Raw genomic sequence first — 20,442 nt, 5'->3', positions numbered from 1 at the left:
AAAGAAAGGGAATTGCATTTCACTAAGTACCCATTTTGTTTAATCCCAGGTAACAATCATTATGAGCCTGTTCAACCAGATCAGAGCAAGTTGGCCCTGATCTGTGCAGGTCCCACAGGGTTCCTCAGGAGCTGGAATTCATCTGGAATTCATCACAGGACTGGAGCAATTAGAAAGTAGCAATTAAGTGCCAGTGCCTCGTGCCACAACTCAATCAGTCAGAAGCACTCTGCTCTGCTTGAAACAGACAGAATTTGACTCAAAGATTTAAAATGCAATGGCACAACCTACTTGTCAGCATTAATAACAGACAAGAGCACGTGTGTTTCAGCCTGTTTAATGTACAGGTGAAGCCCCAGAGGAAATGCTGCTGTGGGGTTAATGGGCCCCCTGAAGCTGGGATCCTGCTCTGGCCCTCACTCACTGTGGGTGAGTGGCACAGTCCCAAAGCTGTGTGCCTGGCAGAGGGTCTGTTTGAAATTCCACCTAAGAGCTGCCTTTGGCATCTCGGATATAACAGAGATTTGAAAAATTCTATTTTCACCTTTCTGTGGTTGTTTTTGCTCTCATAAAACACAGTGACATCCCCTTTGCAGCTCCAGGCAGAGGAGCTGATGCTGCTAAAACATTTCATAGTGCACAGGAACGATGCTGTACCCAGTGAGCACTTATCAAAACAGACTTGTTCTACAGTCCCACCAGTCACAAGCAACTAGTTTCTATAGGAACCAGATTTATCTCCACAATAACAAGCCATGTACCAACTAAATGAGGGCTTCACCAACAGCTCCCAGTCTCAAGCAGTGTAATAGACAATTTTGAGTAGTTCCAGCAGCAGTAAAGGAACATTTCTTCGCTGTGAACATCTCAGGGTACCAGGTGAGCTCCCTAGCTTTGGACAGCTTTTAATATTCACAAGAATAAGTTAATTGCAGTTTCATCAGCTCTCTAAACAGGGCTGAGGGACACTGCTATGAGCAGCTCATTCCCACATCTCTTAAAAGCATTTAAAAATATTATCCTCTACACCATAATCCCAAAGTCTACAGGAGGTGAAGGGGATCCTGCAAGTCTCTTGGACAGCCTTAAACTCCAGAATAGTCCAGTTAATCACTGCATTTGAGAGCCCCAGCCACTGAGGGTAAGAAAACAAGCTCAAATGAGCAGCATGTGGAGCCAGGTCACACCAAGTACTAAGGCTTTTCCATGCATTAGGGAGGAATGCAAGGTATTCCACATATTATTGACTTAATTTTAAGTTATTCCAGTTAGAGCAGAGGTTTCTGTGTCTGCCTCAATCCTGTTTCAGCACACTGTGAGAGCAGTGCTTCAGTTTAACTGAGAGGCATGGGGTTGAAGGTTAAAACTTGGGAGAGGATTACACTTTCAAAGCATTCCTCTTACTGGGATCAACACAGAGATGCTGAGGCCCTGCAGGAATTGTGAGGACTCTGGCAGGACTTTAATCCCAGCTGCTTTTGGCTGCTTATTGTGAATCTGTCACTCAGGTCCCAAAGAGATGAGGACAATGAGGATCACTGTGACATCAATGTGACACCACCACCACCTGCCAAGTGACCCAGCCTCACTCACCCTTCTGCACATTTTTCTCTGTATAAGATTACTTACACACCACTTTTCCTTTAAATCATGCATGGATAGTGCCAGTCTGTTTATTTCCCCAATTGGACTAGGGAGCCCAGGAACACCAGGAGTCCATGCATTCCAACAACCCATTAAAAAAACTCCACAAGATCACCTTTTGTATTTATTATTTATTGACAGTAAAGGAGTCAAAGCTCACAAAAGTTACAGCAAGGCTTAATGAAAAAATATTAGAATTTAAGAAGTTAAAACTTAGTGACCGAAGTGACCAACATTTGTTCTGTGAAGTTGCATTAAGGTCATGAGAATATTTATTTCAAATTCAAAATAAAGACAGAGTGAAGATTAGCCCAGGATTACATGAATTGGTCCAGTTAATCCTGCTATTTAAGAACAATCATTAAAAGTACTTAATACAATACTTAAACAAAACCAAGGAGAGATACTAAACGCTTAAGGTTCATTTCCTTTCCCACCCAAATTCTGGACCTTTATGGGCACTCAGCGGAGGAACAAGTGCTGTGGGAAGCCTTTTTCCCCACCATACACATCTTTAGACAGTACCTACACACCTGCTTCTGCTTTGACCATCCTCTGAAGCCCTTACAAAGGCACAGGCTGAGAAGCAGTGGCAGAGAACTCAAAGCTACACAGGTGGATTCAATCCCCCAGGACCCTCCTCCCTACTCCACCTCCTAGTGCTATTCCAAGATATGGCAAAGAGGGTAATTTACCAAGTACATTCTCATAAAGCAATTTCAGTAGCACATAATTTACAAAAGGCATGTGAAGTAAGAAACACAAGAGAAAAGATGAAGGAATTGAAGTGAGTGATGTCAGAAATGTCAGTGTCAGATGAGAAAAGGCCTGAACTGCTGGTCAGTACAAGATCTCATCAGCTTCCAAAGCTGCTGCAGGAACAATTTTGGATGCAATTTTTGGGTTATTTTTTTCCTCCACTGATGATCCACACTTCAGAGAAGCATCTTAGAAGAGAACTCAAGTCATTCAACAATGGCATTACATTTAATTACTTAGAAAACAGCCAGAAATAAAACATAGTAGCCTATGAAACTTTCACTGTGTGGAGACAAAAAACAGTTGAGAAGTCAGGTCTTCACAACAAAAGGGTCATAAAAATGATTCCTGCTATGCAAGTTCAAAGCCATCATTCTTTATCAGGAGGGTGCTGAGGCCCTGGCACAGGGTGCCCAGAGAAGCTGTGGCTGCCCCAGCCCTGGAAGCATCCAAGGCCAGCTTGGATGGGGCTTGGAGCAACTTGGGATAGTGGAAAGTGTTTGGAAATGGATGAGCTTTGACATCCTTTCCAACCCAAACCAAGTTTTTCTGCACTGTTTTTCTAGAAAGTATTTCTTTCCAGTTTAGTTGAGAAATGAGGGGTGGAAATACTGTGGAATAAACTTTAATCAACTGTACCTGTCAATATGGATTATGAATGAACAAATGCAGAAAATTGGAAATTAATAGTTTTGGAAAACAACACATGCTGGTTAAAGAGTGAATTGTTGGAACTAAGTCAATACCATTTATGGGAAAATAATTTTGAAAACTTCCTGGTGAAGAGGACATAGGAGTTAATTGAGGCACTTGTGCATTGGCCATCACAGCAAATTTACGTGATGACAAAGTGAGCGCTGAGAAAATCCCTGTCCATTGGCCACCTGCAGCTGAGTGGGGCTGCCCTGTGCCCAGAGGGGCCTCCCACTCCAGAGCTGTCCCACCCTGCTGTACAAGTGAGCCCTGGGCTTAAGGAAAGCCAGCCAGAAGTGCTCACCTTGGCAATTTCCCTGCCCAGTCCAGGAGAGGAGACAGGAACATCCTCATTCTCCAAGGGCAAGGAACAGGCCAGCCTCTCTCACTGCTCTGACACAATACCCAGTTCTACTCACAAATAAAAATACAGAGAAGCTGCTGCACCAGCTCTGAGTACAGTTCTCCATCCTGAGCTTGCAGGGCTTTGGAAATGAAACAGGTACTGTAAGAGGGAACAAAAAGCATGTGCACAGAGCACTGCTCTGAAGTTTGCAGTTTTCACTAGTAAAACACTAGGGTTAGTAATACACTAACTCAGGAATTCCTGAGGCTTTTATCAGTTTGCAAATGGTTTAAGAATCCAGTCATTTTCTAGTCACTCCACCACCATGAACAGGTCAACATGAGAGATTAATGAGCTGTATCATATTGTAAAAAACCAAGCAGCCACAACACCAAGCCAGAAGGGCCATGAGGAACCGAGACTTGAAAAAATCCAAAGGAACCATTAGCCAGTACAGCAAACACATTCTTATTACTGGGTGATGCTTGACTTTGATAATTCAGGGAGAGATTCCCTACAAACAACACACAGCCAGCGTGGTTTTAGTATAGGTCTGCTTTTATTTCCATATTCAGCTCTTTGAGGGAGACATCCTTTCACAATCTGAAAGGAGGAGGGTATAGCCCGCTGTAGTGCTGCTTCAGCACACTAAAACACATCATACGAAAAATGCTTCTGGTGACTTTCCCCCAACACAAATGAACACCTGTCCATGCCCTGGGGACACAGAGAGAGTCCTGGAACCCAAACATTGTGTGTGTGAGACAGGGGTGCACTGGTGAATCTCACCTCACTGGCACCAGGTAAAAAATGCCAGCTGGCAAGGACTGCACGGGACTTGGGAAGTAAATACTGGTAGTAGTGGATTTAAAAAGAAAAAAAAAAAAAAACAATAATCAAACCCTAGAAAAAAAAATATAAATTTAAAAGCAGCGCCTTTCCAATATCTCACTGCAGCAGGCAGCAAGACTTAAAGGCACTACAATGTGTCAGAATGGAGAAAATCTGGTGCATCCACCCTTCCAGAGTGCAAGAATATGGACTAAGAATTCCAAAGTTGATATAGGCTTTTGGAAAACAAACAAACTTCTTTTCAGCACAAGATCTGGTGGAGCTGCAGAAAAACAAAAAAAGAGGTGAATTAGTTACTGTGCTTTTATACAAACAGCTCAACCTCAGAAACTGAGCTGGTGAAAGGCTACACCAGCTTGTGTTTCACCTCTTCCTAAACTCATGTGGTTTAAATCCACACACTAAGCAGCTTCTCTCCCTCTTCCTTCCAGAAAAAGATCTCCCGTGTATGGAACACATAAGCCAGACCCAAATACAGTCAAAGGTATCAAGGCTATTATTTTTCTACAGCTGCAAGAGGCACATGTTGCACCTGAGTTCTTTAGATATCTGGAGGCTGAAGAACTGCAGGGTGACTTACAGCAGCATATTTCCAGTCTCCCCTTCCTCTTCCTTAAGAGAGATCTTAAACATGACAGAGCAGGAACCCACTGCAAGTTTTAAATCCTGTCAGTGTCTGTGAAAGTATTTTTCCTCCTCAGTACAATGTCAAGCTCACTAAAGAACATTTCCTGCAACAGGGGCTGGAAGTAGCCTCCACTGCCAACATAAAATATGTGAATTCACAAGAAGGAGCTGGGAAAACACTGAATTAAATACAAGATTTCCCAACAAGCCATGCCAGTCAGTACACAGAAATCTGCTACCACGTGAACTCTATCCAACTTTTCTAGAAAACAACAACTGAGTTCATGCAGATATTTAAACACCATCTCAAAATTTTATCAGCCCACAGACAAATGCTGTGTATTACTGCTGGACAGTATTTAAACTCTGTCCAGTCTTGGACTAACATGCAAATCTTCCAAAAGGCAAAATTCCTATCTCATATCAACTACAATTCCTCCTACTGATAGAACTTACAGGTCTGCAACACTCTGTTCACAGGCTGTTGTGACTCTGTTTTGGGCTTGATCTCTCTGGCAAGACAGGATTTAGAGTATTCTGCTCAGTACAACTCACAAATCTGACTGTCTGCAATTACTTTTTTAAAAAACTTACCTTTCCTAGCCACAAAAAAAACATAAACCAACTCAGGGAACACTACATTCACCAGTGCAACAGACAGACCTAGCTCCCTAAAGCAAGTTATCAACTCTATAGCAATAGTTGGCAGAGTTTCTCTCAGAGTTCTTACCACAGTTTTATTAATTACTCTGGTTCAGCAAGGGTAATAATTTCTTCATTGATAAAAAATTCCACAGTCTCCTCCTCCCAGTCATCGACATTGCTGTCCAGCTCATCTGTGTCTACCCCTGCAATGGAGAAAACAACACTGAACACAACAAACAAGGCAGCAGTGGAATGATTTGATGGTCTTGGCAGAAAGCCCTTAGACCAGCAGTGAAACAAGAGGTAAAGAGGTATTTGGTGCTTTAAATCCTAACAAGTACATGTCAAATTTATTCAGTGATAACCAAGGCATTACTGTCTCTTCCTCCAGTTTTATCCCACAGTCAAGCCAATGCCTTTTTTCCCCCTTAAATCCTGCCACGATTCAGGATAAAAAGTACAAAGAACCTCCAGAGAACACGGGACTGGCTTTACAGGAAGCAGAGGGAGAAGAGAAGGGGCTGAGGCCCGAAGGAGGAGCTGCTGTGGCTGTGCCCAGCCCCGTCTCACCCCCGCGCAGCTCCAGGCGCTCGTTGCGCTGCTCCATGTACAGCTCTTGTGCCATCTTGCGGTACTTCCTGAACTCCTCCATCATCGTGCGCCGCCGCTCCACCAGCTCCTGCAGGGCACAGCGGGCTGTCCAAGCTCCCCCTGAACCAAACCCACACCCCAGGGCTGTCCAAGCTCCCCCTGAACCAAACCCACACCCCGGGGCTGTCCAAGCTCCCCCTGAACCAAACCCACACCCCAGGGCTGTCCAAGCTCCCCCTGAACCAAACCCACACCCCGGGGCTGTCCAAGCTCCCCCTGAACCAAACCCACACCCCAGGCATTCCTGAGCAAGGCAAACTTTGTTCTCATAAACAACTTCTACTGACTTAGAAGAAAAAAGATTCTCTTCTCTAATCAGAATGCTGTTTTGGTGAGGTGTCCTTTTTTCTAATTGAAAGAGCTTTTCTTAATTTAAACACTGGCTAATGCAGCAACATGCTGAGAACTCCAAAACGTTACCATCTTTGCTTAGTGACGTAACACCAGTTCCTCTCCAGCCTCTTTACAGTAGCACCTCTCTGAACTATCCATTGGACTAATTTTAACCATCAAATGAACACTTGTGATACAGAAAATGCAGCTTACATATCACCAGTACAAACTAAGGATAGGCTACAAGAGTTCTATCTATAATATATTTCAAAAATGTCTTGCCTTTGAAGCTTTGGACTGGCTCAGGCGATCCTTCTGCTCAAATATCTTGGAGTATTTCTTCAGGTCTTTCTTAATTTGCTGTGAAACAGGAAATTAAATTTCAGCTCGTGTCTCAGACTAGCAACCACAACCATCATCTTCTCTAATAACTCCTTTGGTAGGCCTAAGCAGGCTATGCCCTTCTGAAAAACATCTCTCTGCTAGGCAATTTCCCTTCACTATAATTTCGTGCCTCCTGGCTTATAGATCATACAAGTGCCTCTGTACACATACAACTAGCAAGGTCTGAAGAGCAAAATTCAATTTACTCTTCTTTATACCCTTTCATCATACCTTAATTGTAAGAACAACTGGTAATCACTTCTATTTTGAGCTTATAATACAGTTAATATCTGCAAACATTCCCAGAAGTGAGGTCCCACACAGCAATGTGTTTATTCACACATTCAGGGCAAAAGGCAGTTGTGTAACAAACCTCATCCTCAAGAAGAGGGAGTATGCCAAGTATGCTTTATACACCAAATCCATGCCAGCACAAAGTCCCTGGAACACCCTACCTTTATCTGATCCTCGCTGAGCAGGGTAGCTGGTCGTGGTCTCCAGAGCAGCTGACAGAACCTGTCTTTGTTGTTTTTCTGAAGCAGACGGCCTTGGAAGGTCCATAACCAATATGCATTGTCCACCTGGAAGAGCAGTGCAGCAGCTCAGCCTAAATAAGCTTTAACTTAACATTAGAGTGCTCAGAAATAAATGTTTAAAACTGTGGTGGAGGTTAAGTCATTCAACCAGTGACAGGTGTTCATTTTCTCTCCCTGATCAATAACCCTTTCCAATAGCGCTGGAAGAGCAGGCAGGGGTGGGGAAAAGAGGTGCAGCAGTACCTTGTGGCTCCACCAAGACACAGAGGTGACAATGTATCTGCCCGTGGGGTCCCACTCCACATCTGAGGCCGTGTAGTGCTCCGCGATGTTCATCATGGTGCAGTCGGACGTGTCAACAAATGCTAAGGCACCATTCATGCTGCACAGGCAAAACAAAACATTGCTTTACACCTCCAGGCAAAACAAAACATTGCTTTACACACCTGCACAGCCTGGGCTTTTAAAAACATGTCACAAGCTGCATCTCTACAACTCCTCATTGCAAACAAAGTCTCACAGCAGCCAAGAGACAGGTTCCTGCCAGCCTCTGTGGCTGGAGAGGAACACAGTGGATAAAAACAAAACACCATGAAAAGAACAACACTTCTGTTTCTATGTTCAGGGACCCTTAAGAATACAAATAAATGGGTTAAAGTCACTGCAGAAACATGCTCTGGGCAAGCTACAGCCAAAGTTAAACAATCATATGCTTAGACATAGTGGTGAAGACGACATTAAAGAAAAGATTTCTAAGATGAACAGCAGTGCTTGATTGAAAGCAAATGAAAGCAAATATTACTTGAATGATTAACAACAATTTTCACTTGCACTAAAGTGAAACTTTCTTGGTAATCCCTTCACAAAGCAACACTGTCATTAACAGGTATTGCCCATGAAAGGGCACAAGGCAATGACAACAAATGCATCACAAGAGCCATAAGCATGTCCAAACTGGATTGGCTCAGTCAGTATTTAACTTAAACAGCTGGAAGGTGTTTCTAAATATCCACTTTCCTGCATTGAAATGCATTGAAAAATGCATTCTTATTTGGTGTGGTAAAAATAGGAAATGAAAGGTGCAAAGGACTCAGATACATCATGAAGCTGCATATCTGCACTGCCCTTGCTTTTGCACAGCTCAATCAGGACTACAGCAATCAGCATTGTCAGGGACACCAAACACTTCTTGGTGATACTGTAGGTCTTTTCTTCTTTTAAAATCAACATGGTGGTGTTCAGCAGCCTGTGCAACACTCACCTTCTGAGGCCAGCCAATACTACAAACTGCCCCTGGGGACTCCAGAATATCGTGTTTGCCTGCTGTTTGTCAAAAGTCTCTAAAAAGAAACAAGGCAAATTCAGAAAAACATCTCAATCCAATGCCATCAATTACAAGCATCAAACCCCACTAATTTCTCACAAAACATCACAAACAGCTGTAATTTTGAGTTTATTACATCTGTTATCATGCAAAATGTTTAGTATCTGCACTTTTCACTTGTTTTTCACTTACTTATGAGTTCTATTTTCCCGTTGTTTTTAACGTGGTAAAAGGAAACTGAAATTCGCGGAGTTTCTCCATGCAACACAGCAAACTTGCTTCCATTTGGTTCCCAAGCAAAGGCTATGATGCTTTCTGTAACAAAAGGAGCCAAAACTCTGTTAAAGGACAATACAAACCTCTGATTTCAAGTAGTTACCAAAGAAAACCAAGATACTGAAGAGAGAGAACCCATCAGTTAACAGAACTTCTTTTAAAACACAGGTTGATAAGGCAATTGCAGGGAGTTAGGGGAAGTGTTTCTAACTATAGCTCTAAGTATTCCATCATCTACAAAATACATCCCTATTATCAGCCCTACCATTTTGATTAATAACAGACTTTCAATTCTGTCATTTTTCAAATCAGTCACAAACACGAACAGCAACAGAAGTTTTGATTTCTCATTTTTACATGAGACATTCTGCAACATTAAAATCCAACTCTTTTCCAAAGGGTTAAAGTCCTAATTATGTCAGGTGTTGTTGACAAGAATTTCTAAGGAAGACATAAGCATCTCTACAGAAAAGTTCAAGCTCAAAAGCAAGGAAATACTTGGCATTACCTTTCATTTCCACCACATCCACCGGCACCTGTTTCTCTCTCATGCGGAATATTTCAAAGTTGGTCACTACCCCCTGTAAAGGCCAAAATCAGCTCATTACCCAGCACAAAAACAGCAGAGTAAATAATTTTATCACTAGGCATAGAAGGACAACTCCTCAATTAGCCTGTTAGGACACAGGATGAGAGTGAGTCAAGGTTTTATTCCTTTAATGAGAGCAGATAAATACAATATGCCTCCTTACCAAAAAAAATCCAAATTTGTTCTGATAAAGAATAACTTCAGAATTGTAGAAAAGCATTTGGTTTTTTTTCAGACTGTTATAAAACTTAATTAAGACAGATGAACATATGGCACGTTATGCAGCTTGACCTACATGTTGTTCAATAACTGCTTAATTGTGATCTGGTGGTGAGGCACAGACCTCACAGAGACCAAGAGGCCACTAAAGTCAAAGCAAATCCTGGATGCAAACATTACATACATTTTGCTTTCCACATGCTTCAAATTCAAATGGAAAAAATTAAAAATAGCTTTGACATGATACAATTTACACCACATTTATTTAAAGACAGTACTGAAAGAGAAGGAAGCATGAGGCAGAACCAGATTTTCCCAACAAAATCAGAACCCATGTACCTGTGTGCCTTTGGGAGTCCTGTCTACCTTCACACACAGGTAGTCCCCGTTCTTCTGCCAGTGCAGTTTACAATCTACTACGTTGAACAAATTCCGCACACGAATTTCTTGTCTAGAAGGCAGCTGCATCAAAGTCACTCTTGCTGGGATGTCTTTGTCCTCAGGCACCCAGAAAGCAATTATGTTACCACCTGGAGACCATGAGAAGTCTCTACAGGAACAAAGTTAAAAATATGCTGTTTTAATTTTCAGTTAGAGATACTACAAGCAGAAACCACTTTCCTCATAGTATCTGAATGTTGCAGACAAAGATCAAGTCTCAGTAATAAAGAAAAGCACAGATACATAACTGAGGGCAATTTAATAACAATTTTAATATTTTAACAATTTTAATAAATAGATTTTTAAGCAGCTGTTTAAATTTGCTGTATCACCAATGCTGTCTCATCAGCACATCTCAGCAAAAAGCAGGGGTTGCACACAGAATAACTGCCAAAGATCTACAAACAAATGAGCCAAAAAAACCCCAAAACCTATTAAATTACCATAGAGACCATCTTCTTGCACCTGGGTACACTTAATTTTCTTGTTGCTTTACAGAGATGTACTTTAAAAACTCTCACAGGAGTCAATGTGTCTTGTGCAGACACAGCACACTGCTCTAAGCCAGCACAACCACCTTGTTAGGGAGATATTCCCTAACAAACTGCATTCCGGTCTGGTTTTGTAGACAAGGAACAGAACTCCCAAGCTAGACTCTGGATTAAGCACTCCCACAAAGAGGATTTCAAAGCACAGAATCTACCAAGTGTGTTCATCAACCAGGGGAGAGTTTTTTATTTCTTTTTTACACTTTGTCTAATTTGACCACCTCAACATGTAAAGCTCTTTGCTCCAGGCAACATAAAGATTGCTCTTCCTATAACAAATCCCCAGACTAAAATATTCCAGCTAAAGAGCAGTTATGATTCCAAGGGAATAGACTCACCTTATCCCATTGATTTTCAAGCTCTTTTTGTCCAACAAACCCATAGACTAAAATGAGAAAAGGATGAATTTTCAAGTTAGTAACATTCTTACATTTACACACTTACTTTCTATTCTCATTATTATGCAAGAAAAGCAAGAACTTACAGGTGTTTCATAGATGCTGAGGGTATCTGAAGTCATTCGAGCAAAGAATTTACCATCATGACTCCATCTAAGCAAGAAAGAAAAAAAATATTAAATTGGAACTGCCTTTTTATTAAATGAAGTCTGGGACCACAACTCTCTACTCTAATTCTGCTTCTCAACCTACTTAAAAATAGGCCAGTGAGCTGAGTTTTCACAGTGGAATCCTCTCTTCTTTTGGCCAGTCAGAATATCCCAGATGATGATAGCCTGAGGGTCATCCTGTGTGTCCATCAAAGGGCTGAAGGTCACTAAATACCTACAAAAGAAATAATCCAATTCATTACTGAAACTTCATCTAATATGTCAGTACCAGTAGGTTTTAATCCAAGTAGTATTTAAATACCAGGCACTTCTAAACAACAGTTTCTCTAATGGGATTTTTCAGAGGAGGGAAAAAGAAGAACAGGATGATAAAAGAGGAGAAAGTTTCCCTGGCATCCCTCTGAAAGGCTGAAAAGGCTCTAGATTTATGTGCAAGCACTTCCATAGATGATGTTACAAGGGAGGGGAACTCACCAAATACACTGTTAACTATTATATAGTTTTGACATGAGAATAACACTGGTTTCCAACCCAACATAAATCATTGACCTTATCCAACCCAAATTACAGGGATGCTGGGCTTCTCCATTGAAAGGTAAATACTCTCTTTAATACAAAAAAGCATAAAACCCAACTGCTTCCAAATGTGTTACTTGAAAACTCAAATGAAAATGCATCTCAGTCCTGAAATTATTTTATCCTTCTCTCCAGAGCTCTTTAATGTTTAAAAAATCTTAAGAAATTAATTTTAGCACTCCAGATTTGGAGGATGCTGCTCATACCTCATGCTTTTGACCCCTTAGCCCAAACCAACATCATGCTCTGTACCTTTCACAGGGTGAGAAGTCAATGAGCTGCACTCCTTGGTGACTAAACCTTTGAATCTGCTTGAACTTCTCTCCACCCCACAGAGCGATGCCCCTCTGGTGGAACGTAGCCAGGTAGGTGCCTTTGGGGGACCAACGGACGTAGGTCTCTGTCCACCTCTGGATTTAAAAAAAAAAAAAAGTACACACAGAAGTTTAATTTCATGCTTTGTCCCTAGAAGAGAAAGAATTAATGTGTGGCTTGTAGCAGCACATTTTGTAAATCCCTTTACTAAGTGAAGATCTCAGGATCTGTGGTAACTGTGGAGTTTTAATTCATGCACATAATGTACAGTACCTATTCTTCAGGCTGAAAATTGTCAATTGAGACCTTTTCAACTTACAGATCACCAAAGAGGTTTTTCAGGTACAGTGACATCCTTTGTGCAATAACAATTAAATCCACCTAATACCCTGGATTTCCTTCTTTCAGCCTTGGTAAGAACATACTGTTCTCAAAACTAAGGGTAGGTATTTCAAATTTCTGACACAGCTCTGGACCTTCAGCTAAGTTAGAGAGATCTCAGCAATACAGAGCACAGCCAGAGACCATGGTGATGAGCAAATGTTCTCACCATCCCAAAGCCAACTTCCTCCTACTGAAACAGTTATTAAAGAAAATGCTCCTGGGTCCTAACAGTTCCCAGCAAGTCCAGTGCCTGCAGCAGACAGGCAGACTAACTCTCCCTTTTTTATGCCATTACCAAACCAGCTATTCCTCTTTAACACCTCTGTGGTCAGCACAAAAGCAAGGAGTCATCTGAAGCAGCAAACATAAGCACATATTCAGCTCGAATGAATAGTGCTTCTCAAACTCTGACTTTGCATTCTCAGGTCTTTCTGAATCACCTATAACAGAGAGATGAAGGAAACTAATGGGCAACATAGACCAATTAAAAATAAAAAACAAACACCACCACAAACCCTTAAAAAGTTCACTTCACAGTTCTCTTACCCAAGCAGCTAAGTCTAATTATAAAGGATGTGATTTCACCCTCTTCACAAGGAAGAAAAAAATAATTCAGCAATGGGAAAAAGCCCTTTTTCTGAATTAAAAAGCTGCAATGTAATAAAATGAAGGAGATTGGCAGTGTATGTGCAATCTCCAGCACTTCCAGGACACTCACTGCTCTGTCTTCAATTTGAACAGGTTCCTTGATGTCATTCCAAAAAATGGAAGTCCGGTCTCCTGACTCGAAGATCACACTGTACTGATCCCTGCAATCAGGGTCTTCCAACCAGTATCGGAGATTCCCCTGAGAAACACAGAGCAAAAGACTATGAGTGAGTCACAGTTTAAGTCAGCAAGTTCCACAAATTAGTATCTACCTGGCAGGTGGAAGCTGGTCTTACCAGAGAGTGCAACTTTGGGGTCTTACCACTGCAAACAAGTTTTTGAAGTTAAATTAAACAATTCCAATTACTGGATGCTAGAGGATGAGAGCACGCCACAAACAGGTGGACCTTCAAGGTGTTTTGATGATGTTTAATACTTATTTTAAACAAGAAGTCATTTGGGTTTTGGTTTTTAAAGAAAAAGCCAAACTATTGTTTCTTCCACCAGAATATTTACAAAGCAACTGGTAACAAACACCAAAGTTTGCCTCAAGCAATTAAGAATATAAAAAGATGCTTTTGAAAATCTATTTTTAAATTACTTGTGCAAAATTATTATTCACTCTTAATTAATAAGAGTAAATTAAGCTTCACACTATGTGTAACTATTAAGCAGAAGCACCGAGTTCCTCCCATCACTGCCTGATGGTGAGCATGAAGGAACAGCAGCATGTGATCAGCACTGCTATTTACAACACCATTAACACATGGTTTCTATTTTCATATGGACATTTCAGCAATGAAGTAACCATTTAATATTAAGCTGAATATTCTTTCCACTTTTCCAAAAATTCCTTACCAAATCCTTAAATGGCTGTTTCTCAGGGATTTCCCACTCATCACTGATTGTCATGTACCTGAAAGAGCAATTTGGTTGGTTACACTCCATGCAGGCACTCAGGATTAGAACCCCCAAATTTACAGGTAACACACAATTGCTGCACTCACTTATCAAAGTCTGTGAAGAGGTTGACTCTGAAGGTGTGCTGCTTATCCAGTTTGTATCCATCTGCATTCTTCACAGCATCCACGGCGTGGGAGGGAGACATGTACTCCAGGAAGATGTACCTGCAAGGAAGGAAAACCAAAGTGACATTGTTGACTACACAACAGGCTCAAAATAAAGAAGAAACAATGGGGATGAATTAAGAATTCAGTACAGAGCATCTACAAGAGAACTTCTTGTCTTGTCCTTACCAATTAGGGTCAACAGCAAATTAATCTCCATTCTGGACACAGGCTCACACACATGGTTTGGCTCTCTAGGCCTGACCTCAATTAATCTGATACCCTTTCTGAAATGGGCCAGACAGAGCAGTGAATGCAAGCTCAACACAACCAGGACAAGTGAGAGACAGGAACATGCAGGTTACAGCCACAGCTCTTCCCAGCTGAGTAACAAGTCATGTTTAGGAACTGGAACATGCTGTCACAGGCATCTCAAAGCAGCACTCTTGTTTTTCAATTACAGAACTCAGCTTTCTTCTGGCCACTTAATCCAAGCTAGCTTGGAGCCCAGCAGACTCAAAACCAATGGTATCCTGAACACCATCAGTGTTTCAAACAGAGGCATGAACAGAGATAGAGTAATTTCATGCTGACCTTATAGAAGCAACAATCCCTCCAGTCCAGAAACCTCTTTTTATGCCTTCTAAAGCATGGATTCCTCCAATACCCAGAATATATGCTAGGGACACTGACAATCTACTTTGCAACAAACAGTTCAGCCATTGCTACTAAGTTTTTAGCTCAAGAGGATCATTAACTTGTGCCATAGCAGAAAACTAAGAAAAAACTCCTCACGTAGCACAGAAATTTGTCTCCAAAACCAGCTAAACTGTTTCCATAATTAATCCCCACCGCCCTCCACTATGGAGCCTAATGAGCTCCTAAGCTTCTCAGTTCCCTCAGGAACTTGTCACTGAGACTGATGCCAGGACTGCACAGACTGAGGTACAAGAAGGTGATGGTAACAACTACGAGGTCACCATAAAAACTGGGCATAAAATATTGACACTAACAATCAAAGATAAGCCAGAGCTGTGTTTCAGTCCTTTTTTCAGCTGGAGTTATCATGACTTACCCTTTTGTTTTTCCATCTGCTTCTGGATAAAATTCATTGATAATTTTACCAAACTTGGAAAATATTTTGTGGATGACATTCTTCAGTTTCTCCAGTCGGTCTGGTCCAACCTGTGGCACATTATCCACAACGATCACTGAGTCTATTCCATCTGCCTCCTGGGGCTGATCTTTCAGGATGTCACCAAGCAGTTCTGCAAAGACAGCACACACAGGAAACTAAGGCACTGCTCACATCGTGAAGGAGGGAAGATAAAGAGGAAAAGAACAGTGAGAGTAAGAAAACAGAGAGACTTCAAGAAATTTCTAGAATCACTTAAGAAACTTGGTAGGGAATGAACGTTCTGTCAGAAAAACAACTGAATGCACAGCACCCCAACAGCACACCCTAAGTGACAGGATTATGTGGTTTCATGGCAAACTTTGAGCACCCAACTCTTGAAGTCTTTCTTAAAAACATACTTTACACACTGAGGTTGTCAACACTTGCTCTGTCAAGTTTTTTTCAGGAGATGGAACTGGCTTACAAAGTTGTCAAAACTGACAATAGCACAGACAAATGCATGATTTACTACCTGACCTCTGACCAGTCCTCTTGCTCAAATTATAACCAGGTGACTTTGATAAAAAAAAATGTAACCTGTACCTCCCTCCCAAATTACACCAGTTTTAGCATAATTCAAAACTATCCACCATACTGGAAGCTCTGCATGTCTCAGCATCACTGTAATTAAGAACTCACACTCTATCTAAACCTTTAATTAAGCACAAAAACTAAGGTAAGACACTGAAAGACCTATTTAAGCTTTGTGAAGACAAGCACACATCTTTTCACACTGGATATTCTTCTAACATATTAATTCCTGAATATTTGCAGTAAGTTTTAAGATTATGGGAAGATCACTATAAAGTACAAGACTACAGAGAAAATAAGTTCACACCACCATACTCTTGAATTAGATAAAATTTGGAGAGCCAGACTATCTACAGCATGCACAGACTAGGAAATAAAAATCCAAACACATGTAGAAAGACTTAAAATATGAGAACAAACTAAAAAATATCTTGTATATGCTTATATTTCAAAGACATTCGATTTTTGTTGGGTTTGTAATTTAATAAATTTTTCTGCCCAGAAACATCACTGGAAAGATCTCCAGCAATTAAGAAATATGAGAAACATGCTTACTTTGAATTTCAAACTACTAAAAAGTTGCTTTCTACAACTTTAAGCTTCAACAGGTTATTACACATGAAGCTTCCAATTGATCTAGGGCAACATAAATCACAAATATTTAGCCCATTACCACCAAGATTATGTAGCATCCACAGAATGTTGTTGTTTGCAATATTTATCACTCAAAAATATCATCTCCATGTCCATGCAGGAACTACAAATAACAATATAAAATATATAAAATGAAAGCATGCCCTACAAAGACAGTACCACAGGAGTCTACTAGCAAAAGGAGAAAACCAAAGTAAAACACAAAAGGGTAATTTTTAAAGGTTCCTTTAGGCATTTTTTTTTTTCATAGCCACTTCTCAAAAAAGACTTTGTGGGCCAAGGAATGCATGTTTAGATTCCTAAACATGCAGCAGGAATGCAGCACCCTGTATTGAATCAAAACTGTAACAGACTGAAGACAAATTCCCACACTGTGCCCTTAAATTCCAAATAGTGAACAAAGGAATCTTCAAAGAGCAAGAAGCTGGTTCAGCCAGCTCCTGCTGCAGCCAGAAGGGAAGCAGGGTGTGGTGGGTGCAGGGCTATCTTCAGCTGGCAGCATTTTAAGGACCACTGTCATTATCTGAACTAAAGCTTCACTGGTACCTAAGTGGCTGTCCAACACATCCCTTCTGCTTTAACTCAGATCAGCTGCTCTTCCATGCCAACAGCACCGGGGAAATGAAGAGGCAGCAAAGGATCTGAGATGTTCCAGTCCTACAGCTGGTCCATCTCACAGGTGCTCCTGAGCATCTGTGTTATCATGAGCATTGAAAGAGCCTTGGCTTGGTCCCACTGGGCTGCTTTTCTCCTTGGGGAGGCACCAGAATAATGGGAAAGGAATAAGGAAGCTCAACTAGCAACACACACAGATGGAAAGCCAGATCAGCAAGAGTGACTAAACTCAGTCCCTGTAATTCAGCCACTAACACTGGATTTCAGACAGCTGAGAAGTTCACCAAATTAATTAACAACAAAATAGGTGGGGATGGAAAACATGCCCAGTTTCCAAGAAGGAACTGAACATCACAATCCAACATGTACACAAAGTGTATTAAGCAGGCACTTAACAGAAAGAATCCAACTCCGAGGCAATTTTGCCAAAGTCTCTTCAAGAAACAAAAGTTCAAACAGCTGTTATACAGACTGCTAAACTGAGAACAGCAAACACTTCCTTAATCTAGGATATTTGGCTGCTGTTTTATTAAACTAAACAAAGGACTGGAACACAAGAATGCACCTGTATTCCACTGCCAGTTGAGATAACTGGCTGATTTACAATTCTGTGCTTTAGAAACATCTTTCCACTTTTGATACATGTAACAGACCCTAAAATAGCACAAATACTGAACAAATAATGGGGAAACAAGTAGTTTTGCTATTCAAAAACAAAGAACATTTATCTGGAAAGACCCATCTGAAAAACACTAAAGTTCTCACTTCTGTATGACAAGGCCACGTATAAACATTTATTGTCTGTGCAGTCACACAATAGCTTGGCCATGTTAAGGCAGTCAATATCCACCACTTTTAAAAGAACCTGGGCTGACATTTTTAACTGCCAGAAACTATTTTTCCCTATTTTCTTGTCACAAAGCACCTACATCACACCTACTTCATGAGCAGTAACTCTTCTCAAACCTTATTTACCTACTAATTTCATTCTGGGCCCATGGAAAAAACAAGAACGATGAAACACAACTTGTAACCACATGAACCATTTAAAACTTCTGTTTCTACAGCTGAGTTTAACTAATGGAGGCAAAAGGAAGGGAGACGAGCTGGTGACTGCGCTCAGAGGGCAGCCCACACCTGAGGTGTAAGAGCGGTTTTAGAGCCGCTTTAACAGCGGGTTTTAGAACAGCAGCGTTGTGCGGTGCAGAGATAACTCAAAAAACAGATGATTTAAGAAGCACAGCTCGGATGCGGAGGCGCACGCAGGATGTGCAGCTGCCCAGCAGCGGGGCGGAGGCGCAGCCGGGCCGGGGGCTCGGGGCACAGCGTTCCCCGGCCCGGCCCCGGCTCCCCACGGGCTCCCCCGGCTCCTCCCGTCCCGCACCTTCGTCGCTGATGTCGTCCACGAAGTCCTCGGGGTCGCTGAAGGAAATCTCATCCTCGGGCTCGGCCGGGGCGGCGGGCGCGGCCTCCCCGTTCTCCTGCGCCGCGCCGGGCTCGGCCTCGGCCGCCGGCTCGGACTTGGGCTCCGCCGCGGGCTCGGCCCCGGCCTCAGAGCGGGGCTCGGGCTCGGCCTTCACGGGGCTCTGCTGGCCGGACGGCGGCTGCGGCTCGGGCGGCGGCGGCTGCTCGGGCTCCTCGGGCGGCGGCGGCTCGGGGGGCCCCGGCGGAGCCTGGGACTCGCCTCCTCCTTCCCGCTCCTCATCTTCCTTCTCGTCCTCCTCCTGCTCCTGCTGCTGCGGCGGCTCCGCGGGCGGCGGGGGCGCGTCCGTGTGCTCGGGCTCCTCGGCGGGGCCCTGCGCGCCGGGCGGCGCGGCGGCCGCAGGGCTCTCCTCGGTGTCCTGCATGGGGCGGCGGCGGTGCCCGGGGCCGGGTGCGGTGCCCGGGTGTGGGTGCGGTGCCCGGTGCCCTGTGCTGGCTGCGGGCTCTCGGTGCCGGTCCCGGTCCCGTCCGGAGCGCGGCGGGGAAAGGCGGGGGAGGGGCGGGGCGGCTCCTACGGCCGGGCCATGTGCGCCAGGCCCAGCGGCCCGCGCGCGCCCGCACCTACCAACGCGCGCGGGCCGAGAGGGGGATCCCTGTCCCCGCCGCCGCTCCCGCCCGCCGCCGCCTTCTCTCCCATCCGCGCACCGGCGATTCCGGCGCCTTTGCCAGCCCTGACTCGCTCCGCCAGCGGCGGCTTCTTCACCTTCTCACCCCGCTGCACGCCTGGCACCCCTATTTCTGACTGCTGTGGTTGAGCCCAAGATGGCGCCGCCTCCCATTCTATTGAGGTGGGGTCCGGCCGAACCATTTTTTGGGGGGCGCCGTTCCATTTAACTGCGCTGACGCCCAGTGAAACCTCCTCCCTCATCACATGTCGTTGCCCAGCGCTGGGCAGCCGGTGACAGGGCGATGCCACGGTGAAAGGACACCAAATTCTCCCTACCGCCCCCCCTACAACCTTTCCCTATGGCTTCGCCCGATGGCAGTCGGCGCGCGCGCGGGCGCTACCAAGCTGGTGTGGAGGGGGAGGCGCGCGGTGCTTCGCCGGCATCGACGCGGCTGTGCCGGGGCGCGGCGAGGGCGGCAGGTCAGCGCACCCCCCGCGGCGGCGGGGCCGTGTGGTACGGCCCGGCGGTAGCGCCACATCAGCCGGGCGGGATGGCGGCGCTGAGAGCTGGGGGGGCGCCGGCGGCGGCCGTGGCCGGGCGGCTCCGAGCGCTGTTTTAGTCCCACCGGGCTCTTTGTGCGTTTTAAATAACATTTTTCCCGAGGTACAAGATGACAGTGGCCATGCCCGGCATCTCTGCCTGCCCCGCAAGAAGCCTTAAAGGGCCGGTGACCTCCCGGTGTAGCCGGACGCAGGACAGGGATCTGAGGGGTCACGGTGCGCAGTCCTGGCGTCTTAGCGTGGTTTTTAAATGGTTTCTGAACTGGAAAAGCTCTCCTCTCCTCACGTTGGCTACCAACATGACTAACCTGAGAGACGTGACCCCACGTTATCGATTAAACATCGCATTCTGTCCCGGGCATCTCAGGCTGATGAAGAATACAAAGAATA

The 20,442-nt window shown here is 43.8% G+C and overlaps 1 protein-coding gene across 1 annotated transcript; it reads right to left on the bottom strand.

The window, feature by feature from the left end:
• Positions 1–3,979: 3,979 nt before the first annotated feature.
• EIF3B (eukaryotic translation initiation factor 3 subunit B) lies at positions 3,980–19,550 on the bottom strand. Its single transcript, XM_053992080.1, has 19 exons — positions 18,787–19,550; positions 15,501–15,693; positions 14,366–14,485; positions 14,217–14,274; positions 13,429–13,557; positions 12,264–12,421; positions 11,518–11,649; positions 11,352–11,418; positions 11,206–11,252; positions 10,218–10,428; positions 9,579–9,651; positions 8,987–9,109; positions 8,732–8,810; positions 7,714–7,852; positions 7,390–7,515; positions 6,833–6,910; positions 6,137–6,245; positions 5,652–5,769; positions 3,980–4,556 (listed from the first exon to the last, which is right to left on the bottom strand). The coding sequence occupies exons 1-18, from the start codon at positions 19,247–19,249 to the stop codon at positions 5,666–5,668; spliced, it is 2,409 nt and encodes an 802-aa protein (XP_053848055.1). The 5' UTR covers positions 19,250–19,550; the 3' UTR covers positions 3,980–4,556; positions 5,652–5,665.
• Between the last annotated feature and the right edge of the window lie 892 nt (positions 19,551–20,442).

Source organism: Vidua macroura, chromosome 16, assembly GCF_024509145.1.
Source record: "Vidua macroura isolate BioBank_ID:100142 chromosome 16, ASM2450914v1, whole genome shotgun sequence".
In the NCBI taxonomy this organism is placed as follows: Eukaryota; Metazoa; Chordata; class Aves; order Passeriformes; family Viduidae; genus Vidua; species Vidua macroura.
Note: the sequence above shows the minus strand (reverse complement) of the source record. Positions and strands in the feature narration are given on the sequence as shown.

Excerpts from the sequence above, each read along its gene's own strand:
- EIF3B (XM_053992080.1), bottom strand. The coding sequence starts at position 19,249 with ATGCAGGACACCGAGGAGAGCCCTGCGGCCGCCGCGCCGCCCGGCGCG. Across the intron at positions 11,650-12,263 it reads GACTTCTCACCCTGTGAAAG|GTATTTAGTGACCTTCAGCC; the intron begins GTACAGAGCATG and ends TTTCTTTTGTAG. Across the intron at positions 9,652-10,217 it reads GGACTCCCAAAGGCACACAG|GGGGTAGTGACCAACTTTGA; the intron begins GTACATGGGTTC and ends TGGCCTTTACAG.